The following is a 26576-nucleotide window of genomic DNA, read 5'->3' on the forward strand; positions in this document are numbered from 1 at the left end:
TAGCGGCTTCTCAATGACCGCATGAAACATGTAATCAAACTAAAACAGAAAAATCCCCCTGGGCTCAACTTAGACGCTCCCATCATGTGAAGCACCTCATTCGACTCGAAATGAATAAGGCTTTCGAGAAAAAAATACCAGGAGCTCCTAACTCACTTTTGGCAAGTTGCCAGATGAGGGGCAAGTGATGAGTTTTATTCAAACTTCAACCCAGCCCTTTAGCCTGTAGAGGATGCAATGCGGTTCCTAAAATGTTTGTATTGCTGTAAGAACCTTAGGGACCACTCTTCCAAATTGTGTGAAACACTTTTGGTTTCAAGTACCTCCACTGCTCATTAACCCCCTCTGAAATTTTACTTTTTGGTATTTCTACCAAGTTTAGGGCAAAATAACTCAAGTTGAGGGTGCTTGAAAAAAACAACCAAAGATGTTTTTGATAGATGTTGATGATCAAGGAAAACACTTTGGTATCTGTAGATTTTTGTTTTTTGGCAGATTTTTGAAGTTGCATTTATCATGCATTGCTTATGGCCACTTTCACAAGGCTAAATTACCACAGTCCTAACTGAACTGGCATTATTCTACAATTTTGCACTGTCTGGGTGTGTTTCCGGTTGTACTACCATGAAGGTGAGGAGTTATGAACTTGAGTGCAGAACTTAGATTTCTTTGTTACTGTGACATTTGAAACTTGTGTATTTTCATTTGCAAGTAAACTGACATTAGGGCCTTAGAGCACTATATTCTGCAATTTTGAATACTGGCTTTGGATACTGTTTTAATTCTGTTTTTTTTTTTTAATATATTTTGTTATATTGCTTTCCTTTTTACGTTTTACGCAGTTCTGTGCATGGGTAACATTTTTATTTCATTTTGTTGTTGGGTCGTTAATGGGGAATTTTACAAACTGCTACAATACGTACCGGATTTAAAAGTATGTACTATATTAAACTTCACATGTCGTCTTGGCAAGTGGTATTTTCAGAATCATATCGTTCTGAATTAAAATACTTCTTCTGTTGAAGATATAGCACTGTACCAACAAAACCAACTAAATGGAAGCCTACTTATTTTAAAACACAGTCCTTTCAGCTATGTATTTTTGGCATTGTATCTTTTTTGTGTTCGGACAAGGGTTGGAACGGGCCAAAATGAAATAATCAGATGTGTCACACTCGTTTAACCGTCACTCCAGTCAAAATTTTATAGGGTCGGATATGCGATTGCTGACACACACACACCCCCCCCCCGTAGAAAACGCTGAGTAAGTCAACAATTTTCTAGGCATTTTTACAGGGTCCTTGAAAGTATGGAGTGACTAATACACCAGTGAGAGGTATGCACCGGTGTGTCTAATATTAAACTACTGCACCAGTGCCACAGTGGGATTACTGCAGCAATGGTTATGTCTCACACAAATTTAACTGTCAACAAGCCGATTTATTTGTTCAGGATCTACGCCGTTCTGGTCATGTTGCTAGGTAGAAACACAAAACCACTGTTCTAATTAAAGGTGTTAGCCTAATTTCTTACTCAATACCCTTCGTCATTTTGAATGTTAAACACAAGCTTTCAGACTCTTGACTGACCTCCTTTCAAGCGTCACAGCTATGCTGCTTCACAATAGCTGTCAACCTCTAGAATTTACTTATTCCCACCATCCCGAGCCACTGATTTGTCAACATTCAAACTGAACCCGCCCCATGGATCCGTACCAAACAGCTATTTGTTAGGAAGCCGAGTAGTAAACTTCAAGTCTTCCGTTTGTTGTAACTGCAATGCTATAATAATGTAGGTGACTGAGACTGGATAAAGCAGGACAGTAAGAAAAAAAAAGAAACTGCTACTCAACAGGTTTGAAATTGCATGTTGTTGAATTTGCCGAAATATATGTTAATCGCAATGCTGAAAAAACAGCACGTGGCTTTGGAGACGAAACAAAGACAAACTTAAAATGGACAAAGAAAAACAAGCTGATTGAGGAGGAAAGCGTTTATGGTCCGATGTAGAAAACATTTTGTTTGAATGGAGTAATTTGATTGATTTTAATACATACTGTAACTTTAATATACACTGTTCTACATGTCAGTGCAACACATTGGTACACTGGTAAAGTATGTGTATGGTTCGGATTAACAAAACAAAATGAATGTATTTGTACAGCTGGAAATTGAATGCAATTCTGCTGCACCATATGCAACACTAATGTTTTGTTTACTGGTTATTAAATGATGCACTATTTAGTTTATTAATTTTTTTAAATTTATGAAGCAGCACTGTTTAATACTTTTCTTTTAAATTTGAATATAGCATGACAAATTTGTAAAAGCCAATGCAGCGGGAACTATTGTCTAAGTATGGTTTTGGAAAGAAATGTTCAGTAAAGCGAAGATATGTTCTTGAACTTGTTTGGGTACTTGATAAGCTAAAATAAAATACTGGTAGTTTAACACAGATGTGATGTGAGATATAACTTGATTTTATGCTGTTAATATGCTTTTTTTAATTTTGAAAAATTAGTAGTTTCTAGCAGTTTAACTAAACCCAACATTGTAAAATTATTAATGGAATAAAATGTTGCAAACAAGGGCTATTTCGAAAAAAACTACACCTGTATATCTTTCTTTATCGGTGTTGAGCATGTAGGAAAAAAAAAAAAAGTATTTTATACACAAAAAAAGGTGTTTTCTTAAAATGTAAGTCTCAAAAAAAGGGAGGAGTGACTTTTACACACGTGCGACCTATAAAACCATTTTTATGGTACATAGGCTATTCTAAATCATCACGTCAGCAATTTCAGAATTTTTTGTAAAGGTTTAAAAAAGGCAGGGCTTTGACTTGAAATTAATGGCCAAAAAATCTCCCAACATCTACAACTATAGACAATGGGGTAGGGTGTAATGCTGAAACAGAATAAGGACAATGTAATAACAAATCGGGCAAGGCATAGCACCCTGCCAAGACATTACTTGGTAAACTACTGAACCAGCACTTATTTTAAAAGTACTGCAACCCTATCCACAGCAATGTTTTAATATGACAACTCCACTTAAGCTAAAAGAGAAATAAAAAAGCACTTCAATCTTAACCACCTGTCACTCATATTCTCATCCGTATCCTTGTGTTCCTGGTACTCCATTATGCCATTATTTGTTTGACTCAATTCTTCAGTTTCCACCACTACTCCCTCGTCTAGGACCTCTGCCCCCTGCTTTGTTGAAGCCAGCTTTCTCTTTTTGACTTTGCTCTTGGTGATCTCCTGCTGTGGCTTGCTTTCAGAGTCCATTATTTGGTCTCTGCTGCTGCCCTGTTGCTGGGTCAGTGTCAGTGCACCAGTGACCTCTGCTGGCAGATCAATTGCCATGCATTTCACCTTCCTCCTCCTGCGAAGAGTTCTGCTGTTTTCGGCAGCTAAGTCCTCGTGCCACAGGGGTCTCTTGCCTCTGACAGCGGTCATGGCTGAGGAGGGCCGCCGCTTGGCAACCAGCAGCTGCTCATCCGAGTCGCTGTTGTCTTTGTAATTGCTGTTGTGGTTGTCTCTGTAGTCTTTGTTTTGCTCTTCCAGGCTGGACTCAGAGCCCTCGCTCAGGTAGTGGCAGGGCTCCCAGGGATGGTGAGCGTTGTCGGACCGTCTTTTTCTTCCCCTCCGCTTCCTGGCCTGCCGTTTGAGAAGGCATCCCACCGTGACGGAATGGTCTTCAATATCCACACCGCCTCCACGGGCCTGTTCTGAGCTTTCTTCCAGGGCTGAGACTAGATCATGGACAAGCTCCTCCATAGTTTTACTGAACTGCCTGATTAAATGAAAAAGAAAACGTAAGTCTATTGCATTTAACCCAATATGTAGCTTAGTGATGTAACTAAAAGGAGTGGGAGCCAAGGGATCCTGGTTCTATAGCAAGTTATATTAAGATTTACAGTTTTACTTGAGCAAGTTTGAGTATGTGTTCAAATATTTTCTCAATATTATACGAGTGTGTTGTTTTATGAGAAAACATGTCCACTATTGTAGGAACTAGACTGAGAACTATCTGACAAAGTTGTACATACATATAGACTGGTAATACCTAAACAAGCTCCATATGCAATTGAACAGCTACCTGGAAAACATCTGTGTAGTAACAGTGGATTCTTTTATTATTTTAGTAAAGTTAGAATGACAGTTGTACTCAATCTACTTTAGCATGTTTTCCTATTCATGCAGTAGCAGCTGATAACTTGTTACATAATACAGTACACATCATGACAATACATTAAATTTGACATCCTTTACTGTTCTATTGTTATTCAGGTTAACAGTGAAAACCTACCAAATGTTGACATGCAGTAACTGATCTGAACAGTGACAGACTTAAATAGCACCCTTCTTGACATTTTACATACAGTATGGAATAAAATTATGAACCTATTTGTATCAGTCCATTAAGTATACCGTTGCTAAAAAGACACTCAGCGGCCCCCAAAAAAAGTAGGCAAAAATAAGAAGTGTGACAACCAAATACAAGAAAGGTTTTAAGAAAATATTTCCAGGAGAGCAGTACAAAATTCAATCTGACTGATGCTTGGTGTACATGTTGGTTGTATCTCTTGGACTATTTGTTGTATTCACTTGAAACGTGGAAGGCATTATAATCCCCAATTGGGAATTTGTTGACCTTAACTTTGACTCCTATCCAGTATGACTGTCTGGAAACCAGCTGCAGGTCATACTATAATAGGTTAACTGTAGAAGACATAATAATAGCATAGGGAAAGGCAGATGTCTGTTCAGAGGGATATTTATCTATTCAAAACAAAATGCTGTCTTAAAGTGCATACTGGACATGGTCTAAATATTCTAAAATCTGCCCTAAACAAAGTGCTGTCACCTGCTCTTGTTTCAGTTAAATTGTATAAACCCACACTACATTTCTGAACTGTACTACATTAAGCAGCTTGCATTCTGAAAACCAACAGAACTAAACCTTATTTACTACAAGCAGGGGCATTCACAATGTCTCCATTGGATACAATGTCACCCCATATTTTATGCCATTTTAGAGCAGATTCCCTTTCTTACATTATAGTTCAGTAAAACTAAATAGGTACTGTAGCTTAACTTTTTTTTTTCTTTTTTTTACACTATAGCCTGTGCTAAAGTGCTCTGGTTTGAGTTCAGACTGCTCAGTTGGACTGTAGTTGCCAGCCTTAAGGTGGATCTACACTGGAAGCGAGCGACATGAGCTGGGGCTAGTGACGCATGCGAAGCGAGCAAATTTTGCATCTACATCAAAAGCGAATATTTTAGCAGAAACTGTCACGTGAGCCTGTACTTATCCCTCTCGCTGTTCTCCCACCAAATCCCACACAAAACAGAGGAGGCCCATTCAGAACACCTCTCACGCAGCACATAGAGTACATTAAAAGCAAGCAAAGCCAGCACACACACCAATGAGAGAGTGAAGTCACCACACACCCTGGAGAGCAAAACGGCAAGCAAAGTCACCACACACCCAGGAAGGAGAGAGAGAGAGGTCCTGTTGACAGGGGGAAGAGTTAAAACACACACAATCACACTTGCAGTAATACAACACAATACATCCCCAGTAACCACAAAACTGTACACAAACTATTTAAATAATTTGCCCTTCTCGTCCACCCTCTCCCATCGTCCCAACGAGCAGGGATTGGGACTGACCTGGCTGTGCCTGGAAATAGGGCTGAAGCTGATCCTGGATGTGGTTTTGCTTCTGATTGGTCCGTTTCAATCTAGTCACTCGCGACTGACAGGAAAAATAGAACACATTTCTATTCCTGTGGAGTCGCTCGCTTCACCCAAACTGGCCACTCGCAGTCGGTGGGGACGCACCCATACATTCCAGTCACTTAAATTATTTGCTTGCTTCCAGTGTAGATCTACCGTTAGACATGCGATAGCCTGGATCAGCCAAAGTATATTCATGTTAGTAAACACGTGGCAACTTGAACACCTACTGTGGATCATGTTTCTTTTTTGGTAGAAACCATATGTATGTTTGCTAAATGCGAGTAATATTACCATAGTGTGATGATAACCAAAGTGATATGATCAGCTTGTTCCCACTGATACACTTTATATTGTAGCCAGAACATCTCAGTGTGTTGACTATATGCAGGGGAGTGACATTAATAGCAGTAGTATTAAACGTGCTTCGCTGTCGTCTTTGACTGAGAACAGAATAGTGTATCAATTTAAAATGCTATTGAGAAGATGTAATTACATTTAAAAGAATATTCATAATACTCAGAATTGAAAAGGTACAAAAGAAAGAGATCAATATATAGGCCTGTAAACAGATAAATAAAATATATTAACTTATACTGCTTAAAGCAGCATGACTGATGTTGCTGTCATCCACACAGAGCACATCTCCATCTATAACCTTGGCTTATATTATATTATGCATCTCCGATACATGCAGATGTATGTCAAAGCTTTACCATAAAACCCAAAAAACACACAAGCTGTATGTTTAAGCTGACAGCTGCTTTTCATCAAAAGGACTCAGACTGACATCAGCATTGCAAAAATAGTATTTTGAAATAACTGACAGAACCTATTAATGGAAGAGTAAGTATCGTGCATTATACTGTATGTGTGCATCCAGGTGGCACAAAGAATGAAAAAAAAAATACATATGTATTGACAGAATTGGCAAGATTCTTTACATTTGTATAGTACATGACAGACCCTCTTACTACAGTTTATTTTGTGAGCAGTACAGACAAAGAACTTAAAGATCATTAGTTGTACAAACTGTTGGAAGTTTACCTTATTGTGTAATCATATTTAAAAAATAAAAACCACAATAAAAACATTAAAATCAACAAATAAATACTTTGTTCTTTCACATACTGGAAGGTTTTAAAATGTTTTTTGTTAAAAATACTAGTCCTCCTTCTATTGTGCTGATATTATTTAGTATAAATATAGTGCTCTATACTGGTACCTTAGCTGCAGGTGACATTTTTTGATTGCAGCTAGACCACTGGAGTGAATTTGAACTAAAACATCAGAAGTCATTAGTAAGGCCTTGTGATACTCATATTTAAAAAAAAAAAAAAAAAATAGTCACAGCAGTAGCATAAGTAAACTATTGTATTTCGCAGAATGTGAATGGAACTATTTTATAAAGTGTGTGTACAGAACTTCTTATTTATATTTTTAAACAGCAAAGTCGGGTAATTAGAATTACCTTGGGCATCATTTGCAGGTTGTGCTGATCTCAATTTAAAACAGAGGAATTTAAAAGAGGAACTGTAGTGCTGGGGTGAAACAGGATTTTCATTCACTATGATCGGGGTCGTAGGAGCTTGTAAGCTTATCTACAATTTCAGTAAATGTTTTAATACATTGGTTTTGAATCCCTGCGTCACCGCTGTGTTGCTCACCTTTAAGTGCTTGGTATCTGTTAAGTAAGTCAGCAACTTTATTGTAGGCACTGAACACAATTCTCACAGCTTTCAAACCATTTGATTAAATTAAATACCTTGTGATTAAGTCGAGTTGCATCTGTAAAATATCTGAATTGTCCAGCAGGCATTTTGGCGCCTTTAATACTTCTGTGTTCGGTGTCATTGCCATTTCATCCTCCACAAAGCTTAAGTGAAACAAGGTACTGAATAGTATTCAGCAGCAGCATACTAGCTTCCCCATCTCATCTTAACCAGTTCAGAGGGCAACTGTATAGGAAGATTTGAACCCACAGCAGGACTGCGCTTTGTAGATGCTCAGATAATGTCTGAAAACCTTTTTGATTGTTGCTATTAGCTTGTCAACTTCTGGAAAATTGATCCTCCAGATATCATTAACAAGGGCTAATATGTGAGCATTGCACATAAGATAAACCAAGTTATGCAGTAGTCACTTACAGTAAGCGCTTGATTGTAAGCTTTTGACATGTAGGATTCACTGTCATAGATAAATGCACTAACATCAAAGTTATTCAAGCACTGTATAAGAGCTTCTGAAATGGTGTTGTAATTAACAGCCTGCAGGCAAAGTATCTGCCGGGACAGTGTTCAGTTCTACGTCAGATGCATGTTCACCATTTAGGCCTTGCAAAACAAATAAAATGTGAAACACATACTGATCTTGGGCATCAGTTGACTCGGCAGTGACCACTGTCCAGAATTGGCCAGTTTCACCGATTCCATAATCTCTTGCTTGTGATACTCGGCAAATTTAGTTAGGTATTCATGTCTCTGCTGGGTTGATGAAGGAAGTGCTCCACCATTTGCTACATTCAGTCTGAAGAATTTATATAACTTTTGGTTTTCAAGAGGGATATTGGCGCAAACAAACGCCTCTGTCAGGTCAAAATGTAATGTGTTTCGTGCTTCATGCTTTTCAATGGACTTTTGGAACATGTAAGTCACTGTTTTTTGTTTCTTTGCAAGTAGAGCAGTCACGGTACTGCTCTGGATTTCCGTCTTTCTCTTTGACTACATGAATCTAAATGCTTATCAACAGACGATTTTCGGTAGTGCTCACCAGTAACGTTGCAGGACTTACAGAATAGCTTACCTCCATTGCTGTGTAAACTCTTGCAGGATACTGCTTTACGCTATCTGCTGCAGACACATTTTTAGCCTTTTTAGAGACATACATTTTCTTGTTAACAGTGTGTACTATTTTAATTTCCCACCTAGATTGCACAGTCACATGACAATTACTGCATGGCACTATATGCATGCCAAATAGTACACACAGGCACATAACAGCAAAGCTGTACAGTGTAGTTAGTGATTATTATTATTATTATTATTATTTTTAATTCTTAACATTGAAAAATAAATTGCTGTACTGTGCTAATTTCACCATTTCCGCAGTCTGTGAAACTGCGATTTACACAGGGTGTACTAGGAAGCAGCAACAACTTTTCAGATCAATGTCTTACATCCGCGTATTCCAATTTGAAGTATAAAATACAAGAAACAAGTTTTACAAAATATTACCTTCTGTAATAACTAGGAAATACAACCAAATAGGCCCTACTCTAAAATAAATCACAATGTAGTATGCTCCAGATCACTTTACATTATCAGTGTCCTTTCTGATTTGCTGCGAATGTTCTTTCCAGTTTATTGAATTATAACACTTGAGCATCCGACATTACGAACAGAACCAAGTTAATTTTTTTGGGAGGTTACAATTACAATAAGCGTTCAATATGAATGCAAAAAATATTATGGCACCCTGGAGATCAGTAATTTTTCATTTCTTATTTTTCAAAAACGACAATACTTGTGATGCAATATATTGCAGTGTTAACAGTTCATGTTACTTAGCAGGCAGAATCGCACTCCAAAAGCATTAGGGCATTTCACATGATGGATTTTGAAAGATCAGGGGCCAGTTGCATAAAACTACATTAGACTAGTCTCAATCGTAGACTAGTCTTAATTTGACAATTAGACTAGTCTAATGTAAGTTAGTCAGTTGCACAAAAATTAAGATTGACTGAGACTTAACCTAGAAAGTTAGCCTCTTCACCGCCAGGCTAAATTAGAACTTAAGTTTACTTAAGTCTGTGTTTCCATGGAAACTACTAATAGTCAGCAAGAAATCATGGCCTCCAACCACAATCTCTGGCTGTATGCACACTGTATGAGGAGAGAGCGAGAGTATTCAAAACAATCCACTGGAAGTGTACTCTGATACTGAGGTATTTCAAGGGCTTTGTTTACCAAGGCAAACCATTATAAAATTAGCAGAAGATCTAAAGGGTAAATTTAGGCCCACCACAGGCAGAAACCAGTGTCTCTGTGCTGTTGGTCTGCTTGGCACTATGATTTTTTGCAATGGGTTGTTTTTTAAATTCTGTGGGAGACTTCATAGGGCTGCATAAATCGACTGCCTCACGGACAGTCTACAGAGTGTCAAAGCAACTTGCAACAAGACTGCCAGCGTTTCCTATTGAGTCAACTGTTCTGAACAGAATGAAAAGTGACTTTTTTTTTCTATTGCTGGTTTCCTAATGTTGTGGGAGCAGTTGATGGGACTAATGTTAAGATACAAGCTCCTTCAGCTGATGAACACCTGTATGTGAACAGGAAGGGATACCACAGCATAAATGTTCAAATGATCTGTGATGCTAACCTGAACATCATCAACTGTGTGGCACACTGGCCTGGCTCAACCCATGATTCTCACATCCTGAGGCAGTCAGTTGTACATGAAGCTTTTGAAGGTGGCACAATACCTAGTATACTGCTCACAGACAGTGGATATCAGTTGAAACTGTGGTTATTTACAACATTCATCAACCCAACTAATTAAGCCCATGCCCGCTATAACAACACTCACACAAAATCAAGGAATGCGATAGGTGTTTTGGTGTGCTGAAGAAAGAGAGAATGGAGAAGCCTGAGCGAGCGAGCCTGTAATATCATCTGTGCTGCTGTAGTCCTGCATAATATTGCAAGGTAAGAGCAAATGTGCCTTCATGTTAATTCTCCTGTCATAATAGGTGTAATCCCATTTAAATGTATATTTATAGTTTATCTTTAGTCAACTTTATATAGATACTGAAATAAATATAAAGATGTAATACAAATGCATTGTGGAAAATAAAATGTTTACTTGATGCAATACATTAAATTATTGTTTATATAATGGCAGGGAACTTGCACTGTCAGACCCGGAGGGACCAAATGGTGCGGCGGTGTATGAAGAGGAGGAAGTGCCTGAGCAAGCAGGAATGGATTAAGTTGGCTCAGGAAGACACATTTGCCACATGGTTGTGGAGAATTGTTTCTCCAATTAATGTTTTAGTATTTACAAAGCCACATGAAATCTCCCACAGAATTTAAAACCACAACCTGTTGTATAAAATCCAAGTGCAAAACAAAACTGTAGCACCTCAGGGGCACTGGTTTTGGCTTGTAGAAGGCCTCACAATATACTGTTGATCTTCTGCTAATTTTATAATGGTTTACTTTGGTATAAAAGCTTTTCAATTACCTTGATAATTGTAATAATAATAATAAACTTAGCGTTTAGTGATTTTTGTATTATACCTCCAATTATTTCTTACTAGGCTTTTTTTTTTTTATTTAAGACAAATGTAGATATTTAAAAAAAAAAATAAATAAATAAATTCTGAAAAAATATCTAAATAAAGATCAATTGCACCAACAAAATAAATTATAGTATTTTTATTTTGCTTACAATAATAAAATACTCACACATTTCTATAAATTACTTAATTACTAAATGATAAAAATTGTTTACTAAAAGTTACTGTGGAATTGGACTGAAACTTGGATTTACCAGTTTTATTTCAAAGTTACATTAAATTATTAACACAAGAAACAATTTAACATTTTTTGTGTGTTGATAATTTGTTGCAGTTTACTGTTCTGACATAATTGTGATTTTTCAATTTTAGTTTAGCTAAGTATAGCTTCCTCTCCTCAAAAATCTAATTGTGGTGGTGTTGTTCCAAGATTATAGCCAAGGTGATTCTCCCCTCTCTCCCTCTCCCAGTGCTGCACTCAGGCTGCTCTAGTACATCTCACTGGAGTGGGACCTCGCTTTCTTGCTCAACTGAGATGTGCAGTAAAAAATAAAATAAAAAAGCGTACTTTACTAATTTCAATATGTGTTTCAGTTTTTGTATGCTAGTTGTAGTAGTGTTAAAATCATTTATTTTAATTTTAAAAAGCTCAGTAACATATTTAAATTAAATAGCCATGCAATCATAATGCATTATCAATAGGTATATTTCTTTTTTAGCGTCTTGTACCATATTCTTCCATTCTTTCTGCACTTCTTTTACAGCCCTCACACACAGCGGGTTGATGCTGTTAACTTTTTTTTTACTTTATCCCACGCCTTGTGTTTGAGTGCATTAGTGCAAGTTTCAGAAAATGTCCCCAAAAGTATTGCTTTTCCTGCATTATATGTATGGCTTCTGATTTTCAGTTTTAACTGATAAAACCCAATAAAAAACCTGCGATACAAAAAAAAAGTGTAATCGGTGGCTAGCCAATAAACACCGGAAAACACCCTAAAAACTGTGGAAATGGTTAATCAATTCACGTTGAATTTACCTTTTTCATAAAAAAAAAAATAAATCCTACTACAAAAATAATAATAAATACATTTCCCTGTGCCGCTGGGAAATGTCCCGCTTCCTGACTTGATTAATTCTGAATACTTTAAATCCGCCCCAACTACTGAGTGACAACACATTCCTACATTTCTACTGGAGACTCTGCTTGCAAGATTTAAAACGAGATTAAAATCAGGATGGAGGTTTGTTAGCGGAATTTATAGCTGTAGTACAGTTAAGATACAGAGTATTTAAAACAGAATTGTGGCGAAATGTACAAACACGCCTATATACAAAAACCCCAGAAGATTGTGCCCGTGACACAGGGATTTTGTTAAAGACAGAAAAGGAAAGAAGGTACAACTTAAGTGTGCAAGTACTGTCAGGTTACAATACATATTTTGACAAAAAATAAAACGCTCAAGCATTTTGGAAAGTAACCGAAACACTAATTTCATACAGTATATCAAAAACAAAAGCCCCGAGAAAAACGGTTTACATAAAACTCAAAAATAGCTAAAAATAAGCACAGAAAAATACAATTAATAAAACCTGAAAAACAGAAGCCCTAATTATATTCCTCTAAGAACGACAAATTTTCTATAAACTGCATAAATCGCTGTTTTAGGGAAGCATCAGCCTTCCCACCCCCCCCCCCCCCCAAATGTAGTAAATTCCCCAGAATTCATTGCGAAACTGACTAAATAAGACCAGTCTAACGAAAGACTCTTTAATGCAACCATTTCAACTGAGTGTGATCGTTAGTCTGACTTACAATTAGACTAAGATAAAGACTAGTCTATGTTTATGCAACTGGCCCCAGTTCTATTTATCTGCATAGATATGTCTTCGATCTGAATGCAAAAACTGCTTAAAATGGTATCCTAACATACATGCCAGGGGTGTAGTTAGGAATGGAAATTTGGGTGGGCCCCAACTTCAGGTGGATGGGCAAGTACCAAAGGTCTGATGTCACAGGAAATAGTTTACATTACAAACATGATTTAAATCAATTAAAACTCTGAATACATCAAATATCTCCTCTGGGTTTGAGCAGAGCAAAATAGCCAAGACTGAAATTGTACAGTGCCGAGTGAAGCAATGCAAACATTTTTTGCAGCTTATAACAGTAGTTGCACGTATACACTACAAATGCAAAGCACATATGCATACAACCTACAGAAACAAACACACTGTGCACAGTAACTGCAAAAAACGTTTCATTTGCCAAAAAAAAGTGCAAACAGAAACTAAAAAAAAAAAATCCCCAAATAAAAAAAAAGCTGTATTGCTTTTTTCTAAGCTGTATTGTAATCTTAGTTACATTGTAATAACTTGTTACCTCTGTAAATCATCCTGCATAAGGGTGTCTGTCAAGCAAAAACTTAAAATTAGCCTAAGCTCCTGCTGCCTTCAAACCATAACTAAAATCTTAGCTGTGCTGAGAATAACTCGTTTCCAGGTAAATATGGCTGCTTTCGTTTTCACTGCATTTTCTCAGGTACAGCTAAACAAAGATATTGCGTTGGCTGCAAAAAAACATAACAAGCAGACAAAAACAGATTTTTTAAAACAACCTTGAGTGATAAATTCAGCAACATTTTCAAGTTCTGTAAACCTTTTATGTTGACACACTAATGAAAAGGAATGTCCAATTTCCATATTTTGCAGCCTTTAAAATAAATCTTATACACGGGAGAAAAGTGAATGGCAAACCTTAAATGACAAAAAAATCAAGTTTTTTGTAATTCTTTACGATACCTTCAAATTATTAATAAGTTGTAACATCATATGCCACTGATTCGCTAGGTCATTGTAGTATGACTCGAAAACCAATCATAAAGTCAGCATTTGTTTGACCCCGTTGCCACAATAACCAAATGCACAGTGCTGATAAAAGTATGAATTCAGTGTGAAATACTGTATTCTCTATTGCCTATTTTTTTACGGTATATTGAAAGAAGCTGAAAGCTATTTTAAACTATTTGTCAGCATTCAGCCAGCTGTCTTAATCATGTTCACTCCGGCCTTTCTACTAAAAAAAAAACTGTTTTGCCATGTTGACAGTCTCACTACTAATAATTTACTTTAAAAATGCACATTAAAATAAACGTCTAGGACTTGTCAACAGATCCACGGCCACTGTCTTGCATGCTGTCAATCAAACGTGGGTTGCACATGATTTGTTGTGTGACAGGAAGATCCCACCTAAATACTGCATCACAATGATTATTTTTCTTTGATTGGCTAAAGCCTGCAGCATTTTAAAAAAATGCCAATTTGACCTAAACTTAAACACTGCCTTTTAGTGTGGTGCAGATGACTTTTTTTAAATATATAAATGTACTTAAACTTCGCATTGACATAGGCGCAGATTTGGGTAGGCACGTGTGCGAACTGGGTGGGCCATGGCACTTCAGGAAATGTTGTTTAGTACCTTAATGAGCACTAAAACACATCATCAGTTTTTAAAGAAATCACCTGTCTAAATTGGGCTTGAAAGGGTTCAGTGTCAAGTGCATGTTGTCACGGTGTATAATGGCAGCCCTAAAAAGCTGAAAATGGAGTGCTGAAAGGTCAAGTACAGCAAAGACAGTGATAGTACAGTACTTTCTCCTTCTGCCAGTTGCCACAGCACTACCCCCCCCGTTAAATTATTTTCAACCTTAAAGCGGCTTAATAAATACTACAATTGCAGTGGGGGGAAAAATAAGTGAGCTCACTGTCATTACTGTAGAGACCAAATAAGTTATTGAGGAGAAGACTTACAGTGGTTAGCTATAATACTTGATTTTTTTGTGTGTGTGTTTATACACAAATAACGATCTGCGACCACACTGTATTTCTAATATTGCAACATTGTGACAATATAGCATCTTCTTTACTCGCATACTGTATCGATTATTTATTAAGCAGCAGTATCTAAGGTAAATAATAATAATAATAATAAAAAAATAAATAAAAAAAAAACTAACAAACATCACACACTCGTCTAGAACATGCCATAATTTGCTGTGTATTTGTTTTATTTAATTTCATTTTCTAATAATACAGTGGCTACTGTCCTAACAATAAATGATCATGGTTAATGTCTTTTCAGAGAATATATATTTCCAAATACGAACAGCGAAATACGCGGCTAAACATAATCATTTAGTGCGGATTTCAGATTTAGAAACTTGTAGAACTGCGCCACTGTGATGTGTTATGTTTGTATGTTGCAAGACATGAACAGGCCTGCACATGTTTGCTATACGTTTCCAGATTTAAAAAAAAAAGAAAGAAAAAAAAGAAGCGTTTCTGTATGGTTTGCATAGACACTATCGAGGTAATAATATATTTCTTTCTTTTACATCCATCCATTTCATAATCTCTAAATTCGAACTTACCAGCTGTCTCCCGCTTTACTGACGCTCTGTTTATTTGCTGTGCCGGACATTAAAGCTAAAAATTATTTACAAATAAAAACAAATATAAAGCACACATGGGAACCACCATGATGGTTCAAGAAGGGTCACAGGAAACTAGCTAAAAAAAACAGGAAGTAGGAATGTACCATAAAAAGGAAAATATACTTTGAAATACGACTTGTGCACCATACGTTTTAAATTGGCAGATATATCCGTTGTATATTTATAATTTGGTTATACTTTGTTTATGAAGGGTTTCTTTTATTGGTGTAATTTTATTGTCGCCTTGTCTCCCCCTACACTTGTTTTTGTAGCTGGGTCCCGTCTCCATAGTAATGCATGTAAACTGTCAGAAACATGGCCACCGTGGTGAAGCTACAGAGGAAGATAAACGGAATTAAAGAAGAATGTTTTAATAGGAACAGGTAATTTTTTAAACAGAGAAAATAAATAAAAGCTGAGTCTAACAAATACAAACGAGGGAAACTGTTCACAGAACTGCAAGCCTGAAATAAAGTTAGTGTACTTACATGCTCTATTTCTATTATTCTTTGCAGTTTTAACTTATTTCTTATGGTGTCTATAGTAACCATGTGTATGCATTCACAATTACTTAGTGTATTATTCAAGAAATGTGGTATTTATTTATGTTTTTATATTTTAATACATTTAGTTTATTAATGACGCTGTATTTTATGTATTTTGCAAACTTTTATTAAACGTGTACATTATACAATTATATTGATTTATATGGTAACACAGTTACAGAGACACCTTTTAAATTAGTCAGTAATAACAGAGTCAGTTGTAAATTATGCCAGGACTGACATGCTTGTTTCCAAACCAGAGCAAAGGATAAATCAATTAATAAGTTAACAAAGTATAAGTCCTATATGTTATGAAATTGTAGTAATAGTCTACAAAATTGATGTTAATTGACATACAGTACAATGTCTGTTTCATATCAAAGTATTTTTAAACATAACATTTTATATAATTATTGGGAAACAGTTGGTTTCACAGTATACATGAGTGCTTGTAGAGCATCATTCATTTTGAGCAAGTTGAATAGGGGACAGCAAATTAAAGGAAGAGGACCTTTTTTGCCTATGAAGGGCACATCTATATGTCACCACTTTAGAGTTTTACATTATATCTATTGAATCATTTTTTTTGTTTGTTTTGGTGAAAAGAACATTCTTTCACACAAGCTGAGTGTCACAATCTGGTGTCCAATTTTCCAAATATTTTCTAAGTCCAATGTAACTTGCTTCAGAACTTCTTTAGCACAGGTTATAATCTGTAAGTATATGGATCTACTGCAACTGACCAAAATGTATTTATTTTTTTATCCAGCTATTCTTCAGTACCATAGCAATTCTGTTCTTGGGAGGTCTGACTTTCATCAGAGTACAACTACATCTTTCCCCTTTACTTGAACTACAATTAGTTTGCTGTATCCTAGTACGTCCGATCATGTTTTCTAGAATTACATGAGCTTTGAAAATAGTTTTTTTGTCACAATATTATACTTAATACTATTAAGTTCTTGCCAAATATATATTTTATCTTTCCAAAGGTGTAGTGTCTCATAAAGATCCTCAGGTAAAATGGGTTTGGTGGCCTCAACTCCAAGTTCACATTAGAAAACCATGCCCTGAGTGGCAGGGGGTTAAGGCAGATTTTGAGAGTGCTTGCACAACTAAGAGAGACTGTGATTAATGTAGACAGTGTCCCTGTCTCTCACCCTTTATCAGCAACACAGTAAATTTAGAAGCTTAAAAAATAAATAAATAAATAAAGTAGTATTTGTAACAGTAGAACTGTAGCAGGAGTGTAACTGATTGGCTTCTGGATAGATGGCAAACAAACTGGAATGTAAAAATAAAAAGGCTCACATCTGGGTAAAGAGGGACATAGGGTATATAAGAATGGATGTAGTAAACACTCCAAAGAGTCATATTTTAGAAGAAAACTGAAAATGATTGTGGGATACCTATCACTTTAAAGTAGGTATTATTCCAGGTCATCCCTCATGAAAAGCAGGTTAAAAAAAAAAGCTGTAGAGAAGCAGAACCCATTTGCATAAGAGGTAATGCAAAGAGATAGTGGTGCTCATCACATGCTATTAAATGTAATATTGTGCATAAATGGTTACACAGTGAGACATATTTACCATTTTCACAAACAAAAATGACTGCAGGTGGTACTTCTGTACGTCATACAAAAAAAACAAAACAAAAGAAAACCCCCAAAACATAGGCCCTAGTATAAGAACTAAGAAGAGTGTATTGTACAAGGGTTAGGCAAATCCCTTGTATTACATTGTAAATAGAGCCACCAGCCAAGGATACATGACCATTCCACTAATTCCTCCTGAAAAGTAGTGGTAGAAAGTTTGTTCTCAAAAATGGTCCTCAATTTTTAAGACATTTTATTGTGAAACATAGCTGTCTGTTACCATACTAGTGTTTCTCAGTCTTCCCATTTGCACATGAGAATGCTGATCTTAAAGATGTTTCTTATTTCTTTTTTTGCACCAAGTTTTTACTCATGTTTTTTCTTCTGTCTATCTGACTCAAAAACAATTTCATATTCTTTAAACCGTCATAGACTTTAATAACCGTCTGGCAAAATTTGGCAGTATCTAAAATTATATATATATATATATATATATATATATATTATATATAACTATTGTGCGTATATATATATATATATAAAAAACAGCATTATTTTAATAACAAAAAATGTATTTCAGCTCATATCTGCACATTTAAATTAAGTATGAATAATAATACATTTAATTATTTCAGGGTTGCTGAGGAAAACAGAAGAAAAGAACACAAGGCAGCTCTTCTTATTCAGAGCTGGTTTAGAGGATGCAGGGTGCGAGCATATCTCAGGTAACACTTTGTTTTATGGAAGCACTTATTCATGTTTCTTACAATTCAGTGTTTAAAGTCAACCATTTGTTTTTAGAAATATTCAAGAAAGAAGAATGTAATCTGAATGGCTTAACAATCACTGTCTTTATATTTATTGGATAAATGGAAAGGACAGGACAAGAAGTCACAGTAATCTAAATAATCAAATACACCACACCCAGAGGCTATATCTCTAAATTGACCATTTTGAGAAAGTGTAATATACTGTAATGTTTGCAAATCCAAAACAATATACTATAGAGTAAGCAAAACATGTAGTACATGGTGGTTAGGAAAGTCACTTATACTAATATGAATAGGTATTAATTACAGAGAAAATGTAGAATGAAGAGTTGCCACATGATGTGCTCTGTAGTGGCACGGGTTCCAAGTTTTCCATCTTTCAGCAGTTTCAGTCCATACTGTGCTGTTCAAAACATTGTACAAGATGTATTCACTGTGCTAAGGGTATGTTGCCTGTACTTAACACAACTAAACTGTTAACCGTGTTACTCTTTGTTGAAGTCTTTTACTCAGCACACATGCTAGTAAATACAATTGATTAAATGCCCTTATTAAAGTGTATTGTGGTAAATTTGCATAGAAATCTGCACAGAAATCTTGATGTTTTCATTTCCTTATACTATGCATTTACCATGGTTTGTTATGATTAGCTACCTCTCTGGTATTTACAATGATTTAGTTGTACTATGCTTGTACTTTATATGATTCTGCTATGTGGAAATGATATATGAGCAGTGTCCCTATGCGCCATGGTGGAAGCTGTGACAATGTGGAGTATCGTGCACAGTAGCAACTTTCAAAAACTCTTCAAGAGAAGAAAAACGAAACCAAAAAATGTATGTTCTCAGTGACTAAAACTTGGACTATATGGCAAAGTGGTTAACAGCATACAGATGCAGAAATAATGTAGTGCTTAATCAGGAGACAAGCAGTGATAATCCAATTAGAAAAGCTTTAAAGTTGTAATCCAGGTATGGTGACCTCAAACAATAATTCCAGGCAATACACAGCAGTGTGTATTGCACAGGTCAAAATAAAGGGTTTGCAGTCCCAAATAATAAACACAGTCAGTTACACACACAATATACAAACACGGTCACCAGTCCTGGGTGCGTGCTGCAGTGCTCGTGGTGCTAATACAATTATTATCGTGACACAGGTGTGAGATGTTTGGGTTCGTGCTGGCCTCGGATGACAGCTCCGGAACGTGTTAGCCATCTACTAATTATAAAAATCAACAATTAGAGATGAGACAAAACAAACAAAACACTCATGTACGATATTTTTAACACAGGTCCTTCCGGGTTGTTTCATTAACCATAAACCAAGGAACGGATCACGTCACTCTGTCGCCTATTTGTACCGTCACTCATGACCCCTTGGTAAACGATTGCAGCCACTCCTCCAATCCGTGGCTGCCACATTATTTCCCTTCCGAGTCATTGAGTCAGTGCACCGGTGCTCCACCTTCTTCCTAGATGACTGACTTCCTTTTAACCCTGGGAATTAATTGTCAGGATCTGGTTCAGGGTACTCTGTTCCTTGTACTTAGTTCCCTCACAGGTCGGGAGGGAGATTTACCACCAAGAATCATTCTATTTCTGTCACAGGCTCATTAGCAGTTTTACAATCTGGAAATAAATAAATGTGACTAAGGTTAGTGATTAAGTTAACCCTTTAAGGACCGGGATCATTTAAACACGATAAAAAAGCACTTTGTTTTATCAAGAAGCTAGTGGATATAAGCAGATACTATTTCATGAACTAAATGTATCAGGTATGTTTTTTCCATTATTACTAATAATAATGGAATGAATAACTATTATTTTATTTATAAATATTTACTTTGAGAAAATAAAATCAAGAGTAGTGTCCACTATTGCTTATAAAGACCCTGAGAATAAAAGTGTATTATGTCATTGCAATTGTCATTGTTTGAGCTATTGCAGTCAGAGTGAGGACAGGTAAAGTGAGGACCTTTTCCAAATCTCTCCTAATGGCTATTAGAGGCCTCATTCCTTCTCTGTCACCTAGCATGCTCACTCTACAACCCAGTAGTAGTCATCCACATTGGTACAAACAACATTGGAAGAGACAGACTTAGATCCTTGCAAAACAAATTCAGATAGCTAGGACCAAAACTGTGGTATTTTCTGGGATACTGCTGGCACCTTGCAAAGGACCGTATGGATAGCTGGAAATAAATAAATATAAATGCATGGCTGAATTCGTTGTGCACACAAGAAGGCTTCACCTTCTTTGAACATTGGACCACATTCTACAGCAAGGACTATCTGTATAGGTGGGGCGGGCTACACTTAAATAAAAAGGGAACCAATCTACTTGGAGAAAGGGTTCTCGAGGAGGTTCAGAAGTATTTAAACTAGAAAGGAAGGGGGTAGAAATCAACAAAAAAAAGGAAGGAAGACCACGTCAAAACAAGGGCAACAAGTCAGGTAAGATAGCCATTAAATGTATTTATCTAAATGCTAGAAGTATCAAAAACAAAATGTTAGAACTTGAAGCTACTGCACTAACAAGTAACTATGATGTAATAGGTGTTACAGAAACCTGGTTTTCCGAGAGAGGAATATAATAATAGTGGGTATATACTGTATAGGAAAGACAAGACACCGCCAAATTCAAATACCAAGCAAAATAATCTGTTATGCAATGACATTAGAAATGTATGTAGTAAAGGAAAAGACATACTAATTGGGGATTTGAACTTCCCCCATATAAAATGGGAAAACCCGGTGGGGAGCACGACAGCCAACATTCAAATGGTAGAAATGACAAATGACTGCTTCCTAACGCAATTTGTCGAGGCACTGACTAGAGGGGATGCCTTGATTTAGTCTTTTCAAATAACGAAGACAGAATAACTAAAACAGAGGTCAGACAACCATTGGCAAACTCAGATCACAACATGGTCTCATTTGAAGTGTTTTTTAAAACCCAAAAAGTAACGACTAAAGCTAAGGTTTACAATTTTAAAAAGGCAAACTATAAAGAAGTGAAACAGAGACTAACAGAAGCAGATTGGAGTATAATAGAGAAAACATCCACAGAGAAAGGATGGCTATTTTTCTAAAATGTAGTACTAGAGACACAAAACAATTACACCCCAAAAGTCAAACTCTAAAACAAAATGTCCAAAATGGTTTAATAGATCAATTTATTAAAAATATTCAGAGAAAAAAGCACTTTACAGAGCATTTAAAAGGGACCAAGAGCAAAGTACATATAATTGGTACTTGGAATTGCAAATGCAAGTCAGAAAGGAAGTTAGAAAGGCCAAGAGAGAGATAGAAATTAACAATGCCAAGGAGGCTAAAACCAATTCCAAAATATTTTTCCAATATTATAACAACAAAAGAACATTCAAGGAGGAAGTACAATGTCTAAGAGATACAAATGGCAAAATCATAGATGAAGAGAATAAAATAGCAAATATATTGCTTTTCACAAGTTTTTACAAAGGAGAATAAAAACATGCCCCACATGTCGACCTGTTCCTATCCAGTTTTAAATAACTTTAGCATAACAGAGCTCTTAAAATAAACAGATCCCCTGGGCTGGATGAGACCTTCCAAATAGTACTCAAAGAAATGAAAGATGAAAGAAGTTATTTACAAACTGCTAACTAAGATCATGCAACAGTCTCTTGACACAGGAGTTGTACCGACAGACTGGAAAATTGCAAACATAATACCGATCCACAAAAAGGGAGGCAAAACCAAACCAGGTAACTACAGACCAATAAGTCTGATTTCTATTAGCCCCTACTGTGTATGTAAACTTATGGAAGATATAATAAGATATGTTGCATGGCAGGGCCCTGCCTGCAAATAGTGTTTGTGGTGTTTTGGTGGTGGTTGGCAGGGTTAATTTCCTATCCCTGCTGGAATACATGTGAGAATGTGGCTGGAGCTAAATTGAATAATTAATGATAATTAGGCTCCAGCCACATGGTATAAAAAGGGAGAAAAATCCTTTGTTTAGAGAGGAGTTTTTGGTGAGTGTTTGTGCTGTGTTGTTGGTGCAGTTCTACAGTTCGCATTGCAGACAATTGTGAAAATAATGAAATGGAAACAAGGTGCTGGTGAAAAATTAAGATACATATATATTTGTTTTCAAACCGTGAGCACCGTCTCTGCCTTTATTATAAATGATTTCCTGTTAAAAATATACTGACTGTACGCTTGCATCTTATAAAACAATAAATAAGTCTGCCTTTTTTTTTTTTTAATTGGTCCGCATTGATACCTGTGTACCAGTTATGTGAACTCCTGATTATGGATAAAGAGGATACAAGGCATTAGAAAGCCAAATTCTCTGCAGAAAACTGGTAGACAGAGTAAATACTCATCGTAGTAACTACAGCCTGCCATCTTCATTTTCTTTGTGATCTGATGTTAATGGAGAGAAATATGGTGATCCAGCGAATTACAAAATACACCCCGTGTTTAACAACAGTCTTTTTTCAAAAACAAGTAGTGGTCAGACATTTGATTCCCTTAGAAGACAATAGCAATTAGTATTTGTTTTTATTAGCACTATTTTCTTACATTTTTTTCCCCATGGTAACATAAAACGAAGCAGTTAATAAACACTTGCAATATTAAATGCTTAGTATTGCAAATAGGCCCAAGTGAGAGAGCTCTTGCCTTGTGTGTGCTGCACTGAAAGTATTGTTTGGCTTCTTTTGTAGGTTCAATGTTTATTATTATTATTATTATTATTATTATTATTATTATTATTATTATTATTATTATTATTATTTGCTATTATTAAAGCTCAAAAAATGGAGAAAGGAAGTTGCCACAAAAATAGAAATTAACAAAAACAATTGAAAGTGTACATAGTTCTTTTTTGACCTCTAACAATTAAAAGGGAGTGACTTTCTGATGTAAACAAGTTGCATTTGAGATCCAAAGGAACAAGAATATTAAATGAAAAGACAACATTTATTTTAGCCCTTGTGCACAGGTAAGAACAAATGGCTTTCACTTGAAACTAAATATGTATTTTACATCAACTTTATTTGACTAGATACTTGCATCCAATTTCACAGACACTATTTTACCATCCAGTGGATCCCAGATTCCTGCCACTTTTCAGCTTTTTTTTTTTTTTTTTTTTTTTACTTCTCCTCACTTTCATCTCTGTAATCTACATTAATTACTTAGTATAATAAACATGCTTGTTAAATTTTCAGACAGCACAAAAATAGGAGGCATGGCAAACACTGTTGCAGCAGCAAAGGTCATTCAAAATTATCTAGCCAGCATTCAGAACTGGGCAGACACATGGCAAATGACCTTTAATATGGAAAAGTGTAAGGTACTGCATGCAGACAATACAAATGTGCATTATAAAGGCCATATGGGAGACACTGAAATTGAAGAAAGAATCTATGAAAAAGATCGAGGCGTTTATGTTGACTCAGAAATGTCTTCATCTAGACAATGTGGGGAAGCTATAAAAAAGGCCAACAAAATGCTTGGATATAAAATGAAAAGTGTTGAATTTAAATCAAGGGAAGTAATGTTAAAACTTTACAATGCATTAGTAAGACCTCATCTAGAATATTGTGTTCCGTTCTGGTCACTTCGCTGCAAAAAGGTTATTGAAAGAGTGCAAAGAAGAGCGACCAGAGTTATTCTGGGTTTAAAAGGCATGTCATATGCAGACAGGCTAAAAGAATTGAATCTATTTAGTCTTGAAGAAAAAAGACTACTTGGCGATCTGATTCAAGCATTCAGAATTCTAAAGGGTATTGACAATATCCAGCCAAGGGACTTTTTCGACCTGATAAAAGAAACAAGGAATAGGGGTCACAAATGGATATTAGATAAAGGGAAATTCAGAAAGGAAAATAGGAGGCACTTTTTATACAGGGAATTGTGGGAGTCTGGAAACAACTCCCCACAAATGTTGTTGAAGCTGACACCCTGGGATCCTTCAAGTTGCTTGATAAGGTCCTTGGATCATTAAGCTACTAACAACCAAACTAGCAAGATGGGCTGAATGGTCTCCTATTGTTTGTAACCTTTTCATATATATATATATATATATATATATATATATATATATATATATATATATATATATATATATATATATAAGAACATAAGAACATAAGAAAGTTTACAAACGAGAGGAGGCCATTTGGCCCATCTTGCTCGTTTGGTTGTTAGTAGCTTATTGATCCCAAAATCTCATCAAGCAGCTTCTTGAAGGATCCCAGGGTGTCAGCTTCAACAACATTACTGGGGAGTTGATTCCAGACCCTCACAATTCTCTGTGTAAAAAAGTGTCTCCTATTTTCTGTTCTGAATGCCCCTTTTTCTAAACTCCATTTGTGACCCCTGGTCCTTGTTTCTTTTTTCAGGCTGAAAAAGTCCCTTGGGTCGACACTGTCAATACCTTTTAGAATTTTGAATGCTTGAATTAGGTCGCCACGTAGTCTTCTTTGTTCAAGACTGAACAGATTCAATTCTTTTAGCCTGTCTGCATATGACATGCCTTTTAAGCCCGGAATAATTCTGGTCGCTCTTCTTTGCACTCTTTCTAGAGCAGCAATATCTTTTTTTATAGCGAGGTGACCAGAACTGAACACAATATTCAAGATGAGGTCTTACTAGTGCATTGTACAGTTTTAACATTACTTCCCTTGATTTAAATTCAACACTTTTCACAATGTATCCGAGCATGTTGTTAGCCTTTTTTATAGCTTCCCCACATTGTCTAGATGAAGACATTTCTGAGTCAACAAAAACTCCTAGGTCTTTTTCATAGATTCCTTCTCCAATTTCAATATCTCCCATATGATATTTATAATGTACATTTTTATTTCCTGCGTGCAGTACCTTACACTTTTCTCTATTAAATGTCATTTGCCATGTGTCTGCCCAGTTCTGAATCTTGTCTAGATCATTTTGAATGACCTTTGCTGCTGCAACAGTGTTTGCCACTCCTCCTACTTTTGTGTCGTCTGCAAATTTAACAAGTTTGCTTACTATACCAGAATCTAAATCATTAATGTAGATTAGGAATAGCAGAGGACCTAATACTGATCCCTGTGGTACACCGCTGGTTACCACACTCCATTCTGAGGTTTTTCCTCTAATCAGTATATAACAGGGAGAGATCTGTGCTGACTCTGCTGGCGTGTTCACGGGCTGCAGGAAGAGGGCGGCAGTCGCCCAACAACCGCCTGTGAGTCATGGCAGTGACACGGGGAGGTGGGAAAGTGTGAGTGTGGACTTTCCCCCTCTCTGAATGGCCGAGAGGCGGGTCTTGGGTGATTGTCGGTCCTATAAAATAACGCTCCGTTGTTTCCTCAGGTCTGCCCACTTAGACGCGCTAAGGGTGCGGACACTTTGATTCAGGACCGGGAATCAGCGAGACAGAGAGAGAGAGCGGGGAACCCTTGGGCAGACCCCGGCGTATTGTGAAAGAGCAGGCGAGATAGCCGAGAGAGTAGGACGGTGATCCGGGTCGTGCGGGTAGCGGCGACCGGGATAACGCTGCCGAGTGCAGCACCTTTTATTTGTAGTTTTATTACTGTTTTATTTTCCCTTGTTCTTTTCGCCTTCTGTTTTCATTATTATTTCTTTGAGCACCTGCGAGTGCATTTGCAGGCCGTGTACCAGCTGTGGTATTTCCGTGGTGCTGTCTATCATCGTTGATAGGCAGCCCACGGTCAACAGTGCCCTCTACCGGAGAGAAAAATTACAAGGAAAGAAAAAGAGCCGGCCTAAAATAAAACTGGGCACCTGTGTGGTGTTTTCCAAATACACCTGTCTGTCTCCTTGTCAGTGAATTACCCACACCCCTTCCACACAGTACTTTCTGTTTTCTACATGTTAACCACTCCCTAATCCATGTACATGTGTTTCCTTGAATCCCAACTGCGTTCAGTTTGAGAATTAATCTTTTGTGCGGGACTTTGTCAAAAGCTTTCTGGAAATCTAAATAAACCATGTCATATGCTTTGCAATTATCCATTATCGATGTTGCATCCTCAAAAAAATCAAGCAAGTTAGTTAGGCACGATCTCCCTTTCCTAAAACCATGTTGACTGTCTCCCAGTACCCTGTTACCATATAGGTAATTTTCCATTTTGGATC

At 36.6% G+C, this 26576-nt stretch overlaps 2 protein-coding genes across 3 annotated transcripts in view; one reads left to right on the forward strand and one right to left on the reverse strand.

The window, feature by feature from the left end:
- Positions 1 to 15590, reverse strand: part of LOC121317107 (G patch domain-containing protein 2-like) — a 104333-nt gene extending 88743 nt beyond the window's left edge. The window contains exons 1-2 of the mRNA XM_041252720.1: positions 15467 to 15590; positions 3093 to 3794 (exon numbers count right to left, since the gene is read on the reverse strand). Coding sequence (XP_041108654.1) covers positions 3093 to 3794; positions 15467 to 15516 — 752 coding nt within the window. The 5' untranslated portion in view covers positions 15517 to 15590. The remainder of the gene's footprint in view (positions 1 to 3092; positions 3795 to 15466) is intronic.
- A 217-nt stretch (positions 15591 to 15807) lies between these two features.
- spata17 (spermatogenesis associated 17) overlaps positions 15808 to 26576 on the forward strand; it is a 137496-nt gene continuing 126727 nt past the window's right edge. For both annotated transcript variants that reach the window (XM_041251573.1, XM_041251574.1), the window contains exons 1-2: positions 15808 to 15912; positions 18304 to 18393. In XM_041251573.1, the coding sequence (XP_041107507.1) occupies positions 15845 to 15912; positions 18304 to 18393 (158 nt within the window). In that variant the 5' untranslated portion in view covers positions 15808 to 15844. The remainder of the gene's footprint in view (positions 15913 to 18303; positions 18394 to 26576) is intronic.

Source organism: Polyodon spathula, chromosome 6 (assembly GCF_017654505.1).
Source record: "Polyodon spathula isolate WHYD16114869_AA chromosome 6, ASM1765450v1, whole genome shotgun sequence".
In the NCBI taxonomy this organism is placed as follows: Eukaryota; Metazoa; Chordata; class Actinopteri; order Acipenseriformes; family Polyodontidae; genus Polyodon; species Polyodon spathula.